Source organism: Cebus imitator, unplaced genomic scaffold (assembly GCF_001604975.1).
Source record: "Cebus imitator isolate Cc_AM_T3 unplaced genomic scaffold, Cebus_imitator-1.0 Scaffold313, whole genome shotgun sequence".
NCBI classification, from domain to species: domain Eukaryota; kingdom Metazoa; phylum Chordata; class Mammalia; order Primates; family Cebidae; genus Cebus; species Cebus imitator.
Genome location: NW_016107628.1, coordinates 571885 through 580107, shown reverse-complemented (window position 1 = coordinate 580107; position 8223 = coordinate 571885). Strand labels below are relative to the sequence as shown.

At 47.6% G+C, this 8223-nt stretch overlaps 1 protein-coding gene across 1 annotated transcript in view; it reads left to right on the top strand.

Annotated features, from left to right (window-relative positions):
• Positions 1–8223, top strand: part of LOC108286038 (sodium/potassium-transporting ATPase subunit alpha-4) — a 42014-nt gene that overhangs the window by 28698 nt on the left and 5093 nt on the right. The window contains exons 13-18 of the mRNA XM_017503640.2: positions 895–1031; positions 1722–1872; positions 2497–2665; positions 4003–4157; positions 4388–4511; positions 6427–6572. Of these exons, the coding sequence (XP_017359129.1) occupies positions 895–1031; positions 1722–1872; positions 2497–2665; positions 4003–4157; positions 4388–4511; positions 6427–6572 (882 nt within the window). The remainder of the gene's footprint in view (positions 1–894; positions 1032–1721; positions 1873–2496; positions 2666–4002; positions 4158–4387; positions 4512–6426; positions 6573–8223) is intronic.

Here is an 8223-nt window from a genome sequence, read left to right as displayed (position 1 = left end):
AAAAAAAAAAAAAAAAAAAAGAGGAGAACCAGGTGCTCTCTAACTTAAAGAACTGGCTTTATGTTAGACCTGTGACTGTTGGCAATGTGTCCGGGGTCAGTCTGGGCCATGTGTGCTGGGAGGGACTCGGGAACCTTGTGCAGTGGTTTCCAGGTAGTGATTATTCCTCCATCCCTTCATTCCATAATTATTTATCGATGGCTTACTATGTGCTAGGCACTGTGCTAGAGCAGGAAACTTTACCAGGAAGCCACCCTTGCAGAGCTCTCAGTCCAGTGGGGGAGAGAGATAAACAATCACTATACAGAGAAGTGTGACACGTACTGACATATGGGAAGAACAGTGGAAGAACAGAATGCTATGAAAGCACACAGCATGCGTACGAACCTTTGGGTAGAAATGAGATAGGACTAGGTACCAGGTATCCAACACCAAGCTGAAATCAAGGGGCAGGGTGAGGCCACGGAAAGAAGCAAGGAAGAGTGAGAATTTCAATGCGCTAGGCCTTAGAGAAATTTTGCTAGGCAGATGGATTATTCCAGACATTCCTTTATTACCACTTGTTCTATGTGTAGGTGTTTGTCTTTGCACTTAAGGAAGCAGAATAGCTTCTGGAGCAATTAAATTAAATTCTGAATATAGTCAAATCCCTGGCTTATTCCTGGTAAATCTAGGAGCCAAACTGTCCTGTTTTATGATCTCACAGTCTTGACCCACTCCCAAGGGTTGAAATCACAGTAGCATGGTTTTTGGTCTATACCACAAGTTCTTGGGAATAAGCCACTAAAACCCTGGTTGAAAAAAGCAGTGATCTGTCAGTTCTTAGAGGAGAAAGATGAAGGATTCAGGCTCTGAAGATGATTCTGCTCCTCTTCCCTCCCCTTCCCAACCCAGGTGATCATGGTAACGGGAGATCATCCCATTACAGCTGAGGCCATTGCCAAGCGTGTGGGCATCATCTCAGAAAACACCGAGACAGCAGAGGAAGTTGCTGCCCGGCTGAGGATCCCTGTCAGCAAGGTTAATCCCAGGTGAGATCACTGAAGAACTCAAGCTCTGCCAAGTTCCCTCCATCCCCAGCCTGCCCCACCCAGACGCCGCTTTACTAAAGTTCCTGGAGTCTCCTTCAATAGCAAGGATGTGTGGGGTTTACACATTACAAAGTACAACATACTAGGAAAGTAAAGTGAATATGTCAGTGGGTTTTCAAAGGAAGCAAGACAAAGAAAGAGGTAACAGAGGAGTGGTTGGCAAAAGTAGAGGGAAGGAATAGAATGTGTCAATTTGGGGACAATATAGGGCTGGGGACAAGTGAAGATACTAGGTTGAAAGAAGAAACGATGCAGCTAGGGCCAGGCGTGGTGGCTCACGCCTGTCATCCCAATACTTTGGGAGGCTGAGGCAGGTGGATCACGAGGTCAGGAGGTCAAGACCAGCCTGGCCAAGATGTTGAAACCCTGTCTCTACTAAAAAGAAAAAAAATACAAAAATTAGCCGGGCACCGTGGCTGAGGCAAGAGAATCGCTTGAACCGGGGAGGGGTGCGGGGAGGCAGAGGTCGCAGTGAGCCGAGATTGTGCCATTGCACTCCAGCCTGGGTGACAGAATGAGACTCCATCTCAAAAACAAACAAAACAATGAAGCTATAGTCAAGATTGGCACCAACACCTCTGGTGAACTCTCAACACCCGAAACTAGCCTTTTGAAGTTCTTTTCCCTCAGGGATGCCAAAGCCATTGTGGTGCATGGTTCACAACTAAAGGATCTACACTCAGAGCAGCTTGACCAGATCCTTCGGAACCACACTGAGATCGTGTTTGCTCGGACCTCCCCTCAGCAGAAGCTCATCATTGTGGAGGGATGTCAGAGGCTGGTAAGGAAAAGGAGCTCCGAAAGGGCGTGGCGGCGCACACCTGTCATCCCAGCACTTTGGGAGGCCAGAGCAGGCAAATCACCTGAGGTCAGGAGTTCAAGACCAGCCTGACCAACATGGAGAAACCCCATCTCTACTAAAAGTACAAAAAAAAATTAGCTGGGCATGGTGGCGCATGTCTGTAACCCCAGCTATGCGGGAGGCTGAGGCAGTAGAATTGCTTGAACACAAGAGGTGGAGGTTGCAGTGAGCTGAGATCGTGCCATTGCACTCCAGCCTGGGCAACAAGAGCAAAACTCCATCTCAAAAAAAAAAAAAAAAAAAGCCCTGAGGAAGCTGGCAGAAAGCCTGTGGCTTAGCCTGGTTCCAAACCAAGCAGAGGAACATGTGGGCTGGGCTAGAGGAGACTCCAGGGAGTACCCTATCTTGAACCCCCATGGTGGCCTTCAATTTGGGGGCTCCCTGAGAGTTTAAATATCTCAGGAGGACTGGGAGAAGGACGGGAGCCCTAGATCAAGCATGATTACATTAGGAACAAGGCATGCAGAAATTGAACTGATCTTTGGGACTCGTTCTCGATCTGATGCAATAAATTTTTCACTCCCTCTGTCTGGACTTCCTCAGGGAGCCATTGTGGCCGTGACGGGTGATGGGGTGAACGACTCCCCAGCACTGAAGAAGGCTGACATTGGCATTGCCATGGGCATCTCTGGCTCTGACGTCTCTAAACAGGCGGCCGACATGATCCTGCTGGACGACAACTTTGCCTCCATCGTCACGGGGGTGGAGGAGGGTGAGGAAGTAGGGTTCCCAGGGTTGAGACTTCAACCTTGGACTCAGGTTGGGGTTGATATATATCCCCTCTTTCCATTTTCCCATCATCCAACCTCCATGAGCCTGTACGGGCTCAGAAGAAAGGCAAAATTTTGCAAATTAGATCAGCTGGTACATGGAACATCACTATCTGCAAACTCTTTTGATGAGATCAGAGAAAAGTCCACTTTGTTCATTTCATTTTCCTATCAAGGAGACTGGGACTCTGGTGTAACATAATATCTTCATAGTCCTCTCACTGGAATTCAAGTAGGTCCACAGCAAGTCCAAGATGAAGCCACACCCCTGGGACTATTCCATGTGCCACAGTCTTTGGGAGGGTCCCCAAGGAACCTGTCGCCTAAATAATGGTGACACATCAGGATCAGCTAGAGCTTGACCTCTGATTTGACTGCATGAGCCCAATTACACACCCTCTTTCCCAGAGAATTCTGAAGAGAATACCCTCTGGAGAACAGGAGAGACCCAGAATTCTGCATTCCAGGCTCCCCGCTTTCTGCCTGGAGCTCTCTTACTAAAACATATGGCAATCCGCATCATAACAATGGCTACCATTTTATTGAAACCTTGTATAATCCTGACACTTTGCCTGGTATTTTATACCCATTCAGTTCAGCAAGTTCGTTTGAATACTGATTATGTGGGAGGCACTAGGCTTGATGCTGGTATACAACAGTAGGGGGACCAAACAACACAAATCCCTGCCCTCATGTAACTTCATTTCTAGGGGGGATGACAGATAATAAAGTAAGTAAGGTATTTGGTATGTTAAAAGGAGATACGTGCTATGGGAAAGACCAAGCAGCAAGTGCAGAGAGGGTTTCCCATCTTTGAAAAGGCAGTCGGGGATGGACGCAGCAATCTTCCAAGGCAGGAGGAATGAAGCTCACAGAGGTCAGGGCACCCAAGGTCACAGCGAGCTACGGCAGAAGATGGGATTTGAACACAAGCCTGTCCCAAGCCCCGGCTCTTTCCATTTCAGCCTTAATCTTGTAAAGGCTTTTATACTGGCATTCCCAGACACTGCAGGATTAACCAGGCCCAACCCTGCTCATTTTCAGAGATCAGATAACGTTAGCTATGGTGAATCCAAGAACAAAGAGTACACAGTCAGGGCACAGCTCTAATTAAAAGGCACACAGTTTAGAAACAACACTGGGACCTTTGAGGTCCAGGACCTCCAGACCCTTTCCTGGATGGTGACACTTCTTTGAGGTGGCCTCTCTGTCCCGGAGCTGGTTTGAGGGAGGTTTGTTCTCCCAGGGCTTCTCACAGAAGGTTGACCTTCCTCCCCAGGCCGCCTGATCTTTGACAACCTGAAGAAATCCATCATGTATACCCTGACCAGCAACATCCCAGAGATCACCCCCTTCCTGGTGTTCATCATCCTGGGTATACCCCTGCCTCTGGGCACCATAACCATCCTCTGCATTGATCTCGGCACTGACATGGTAAGGTCCAAGCTGGTGAGCAAGAGATTCCCAGAATCCTGCCTCCCGAGCTCCCTGCTTTCTGCCTGGAGCTCTTACTAAAACTCATGACAAACCCACTTATGAGCCGGCTCTCACACCTCCTGAGAGATGGATTGAGGCTGAGTCAAGACAGAAGGGTAGAGTCGAATTACTGCCGAGTTTCCTTCTGAACTTTGTGACCCCTGTCATCCCCGCCCTCCATCCTCCAGGTCCCTGCCATCTCCTTGGCTTATGAGTCAGCTGAAAGCGACATCATGAAGAGGCGTCCACGGAACCCAAAGATGGATAAACTGGTGAACCGCCGTCTCATTAGCATGGCCTATGGACAGATTGGTGCGCCCAGAGGAATGAGGGGTGGAGGGAAAGGGAGGGGTTGCCCCTGCCTGGCAATGTGAGCCATCTCAGCTTGGAAGTCAGGGAGATATTTTCTCAGCAACAAACTGTGCTAAGCCCTGAAAACACAAAGAAACACTCATCTCTGATCTGCCCTTGACTTACAGTCCAGTACAAAAGGAACAAACATGCATAACATGACAGCATCTCCAAGTGCCAAGTAATGGGTATAGACAGAACATGTTACAGGATTACCAAGCAAGCAGGCTCACCAATTATGAGGATAGCCAGAGAAGCCTTACGCAGGAATTAGGACTTAAACTTGGTGTGGGAGGGTGGGGTTTAGACTAGGAAGTGTATGGTCAGGTGTGGGAGACCAGAGGAGTAGGGAATTTCATATGGCACAGTTAGAGAAGTGTGAATAAGCCAGGTTGGTTGAGCCCTTAGTCTTTATAAAGCAGTGGAAATAAGACGGTGGACACAAATATCATTTGTGCTGGGGTCAGCCTTGACAGACACTTGAGAGTCTGTAGAAGTCCTTGTTCTTGAGTTGCCAGGTACAATGGTATTTGAGAAAATAGGGTGAGTGATGAGCAGGTAAGAGACTGGGGACAAGAGAGATCATCACGGACCAGGCACGGTGGCTCATGCCTGTAATCTCCACACTTTGGGAGGCTGAGGTGGCAGATCACCTGAGGTCAGGAGTTTGGGACCAGCCTGGCCAACATGGTGAAACACCCCGTCTCTACTAAAAATACAAAAATTAGCTGAGTGGTGGCAGACATCCCTGTAATCCCAGCTACTCAGGAGGCTGAGGCAGGAGAATCGCTTGAAACGGGGAGGCGGAGGTTGCAGGGAGCCAAAATCATACCACCACACTCCTGCCTGGGCAACAAGAGCAAAACTCTGTTTCAAAAACAGAGAGGCAGAGAGAGATCATCCCAATATCTTGGGGAGAAAACACATGGGGAAAGCTTTAGGAGTTAGACTTGTGTTAGACTCTCATTTCACCCTTGCTAGCCATGTGACCCTGGATAATGACTGAATCTGTTTTTGTGCTTCGGTTTTCCCACTTATGACATACAGATAATAGAATTGTTTTGAGGATCTATGTCCACAAGGTGCTTTCCCAGTGCACGGCTCCGTAGTTAGTCGGCGAACATTAACATCAGATATTGCTTGTGGTCCAAGCATGGAACAGAGGTTTTGACTAAGGAAGAGGCCAGGACAGACAGTAGAGATGTGAGAGGACAGGACTTGATGAGTGTCCAAATGACAGAGGAAAGGGAGAGGAGTCCAGCATTCACCAATAGAGAGAGAAGGCCAGGCATGGTGGCTCACGCCTGTAATCCCAGCACTTTGGGAGGCTGCGGGGGACAGATCACTTAAGCCCAGGAGTTCGAGACCAGCCTGCACGACATGGCAAAACCCCATCTTCTACAAAAAAATATGAAAATTAGCTGGGCATGGTGGCACACACCAGTCCCAGCTCTCAGGAGGCTGACGTGGGAGAACACCTGAGCCCAAGAAGTCAAGGCTGCAGTGAGCCGTAATCGTGCCACTGCGTTCCAGCCTGAGCAAAAAAATAAGATCCTGAAAAAAAAAAAAAAAAAAAAAAAAAAAAAAAAATGGGAGAGGGAATCAGTGGCGTCAAAAACGCTATTTAGTTTTAAGATTATGTGATTCAAAGCTGACTCTGGGTCAGAGTTCAGAAACAAATGTCAGGGCTTGAAGGGAAGTCCCACAGAGATGACAGGCACAGGTGGCTGATGGCAAGACTTTTCCACATTACCCTCCAGACACACACCAGCCCAGCTAGAAGCAAGTCCCAGCCCCCAACCCTCTCCTGGCCTGCCTTTTGCAGCCACCCTTCTCTGAATCAGGTTTCCCTGTCCTGCAACTCTGTCATCCACAGGGATGATCCAGGCTGTGGCTGGATTCTTCACCTACTTTGTAATCATGGCTGAGAATGGTTTTAGGCCTATTGATCTGCTGGGCATCCGCCTCTACTGGGAAGATAAATTCTTGAATGACTTGGAGGACAGCTACGGACAGCAGTGGGTAAGTAGAAGAGATAAGGTAGGAGTAAGAATGACAGGGGAGAGTGGGCCTAGCAAATGTTTTAAGAGGGAAGAAGGGAAGCAGACAGCTGATCTCTCGTTCAGTCCTGTATGAGCGTTCTCACGTTTGCCCTCAGTCTCCAGCCACAACAGCAAATCCTCTTCTGTTCACCACAGGCTCACTCTGTTGGCTCTTCCTGTCTGTTGTCTGGCCCTGCCTTTCTGGGTCCTTTGGCTCCTTGGAGTCTTTGTCATATCAACTTTTCTGAGCCGATTTCTGTTGTCCTAGGTTTTATCCCAGAAATAAATGCTGTGTGCTCTCCTGTTATACTCTCTCCCTCCATGAGAGTTCAAATGATATGATTTAAAATCTGCAAACCAGCCAGGCGCAGTGGCTCACGCCTGTAATCTCAGCACTTTGAGAGGCAGAGGCAGGCAGATCAAGAGGTCGAGAGATCAAGACCATTTCTAGTTAGGGATGTGGAGTGGGATGGGGGACAGATAATAACCAAATATATAATATATGTCATCAAAGGATCGTAAGTCTAAGGGGGTCCGAGAAGTGTTGGAACCAGGGCACTAGAGTAAGATGGAATTATAAAAATGGTGGTCAGAGAGAGTAAGATGCTTGAAATTACAGAGAAATCATAGGTATTGGAAAGGATACTATCTAGAGTTTAAGGACGGGAGGAAGCAGCCCAGGTGGGGAGTGGAGGACAATATCATGGGAGGAGAAGATCAAGGAACTGTGAGACCACAGCATTGGAAGGATCATCAACACGGACATTTCAATCTCCAAAAATAAGGACAGAAGTAATACCAGAGTAACAGTGTCAGAAGCTAAAATCTTCAAGAAGTGATAGGGAGTGACGCAGGTAAGGCAACTGACTGTGATGGACAGTGGTGGGATGATCCGATGCACGCAAACGTGCTGACTGGTCTTACCTAAGTTCCATGTTCGGCTCATCAGTTTCTAGCCTCTGTCTTCTACTGTTTAAGGGTCTGTATTTCTCTCCAAGTACAACTTTACCACATTCCATGGGGGTTGATATGTAGTATTTCGTTATTGTGCAGTCATATGTATTTTCAAACGTATTCAATCTACGGGTTATTTATAAACACACTGTTTTAGTTTTTAAAACCTAAGTTTTTTCTCCAATCTAATTTAGATGCACCTTTTCTGTGTTCCCATAGCCCTCTGCGATCTCTCTTTTTAACCTATCTATTGTGCTGACATAGTTAGCATATCTATTTTCCCCACTAGACTCTAAGTTCCTTATGTGTAAAGTGTGAATGAAAGAACAAACAAATGAATGAATGTCTCCCATCTGGTACCACCCTTTAAGTCCACCTTCTTCTCCTACCCCATCCTTCTCATTAATTCAATACATATTTATTGAGCCATGCTACACGCCATCCACTGAACTAAGCAGAGGGAGAGGACATAAAGCTAAATAAGGCAAGTGCTTGTCCTTGAGAAGCTTTCAGGTGGGCAAGGAAAGCATAAACAAATCATAATACAACACGAAAAGCGCTAAAGCAGAGGCATGTGTGAAGTGCTGTGGGGGTCTAAAGAGTGAGGACCTGACTCAGCCCAGGGGTCCTGGAAGGTGGGAGAGGGAAAAAGAAGCTGTAGGGTGTACGGAATCCCC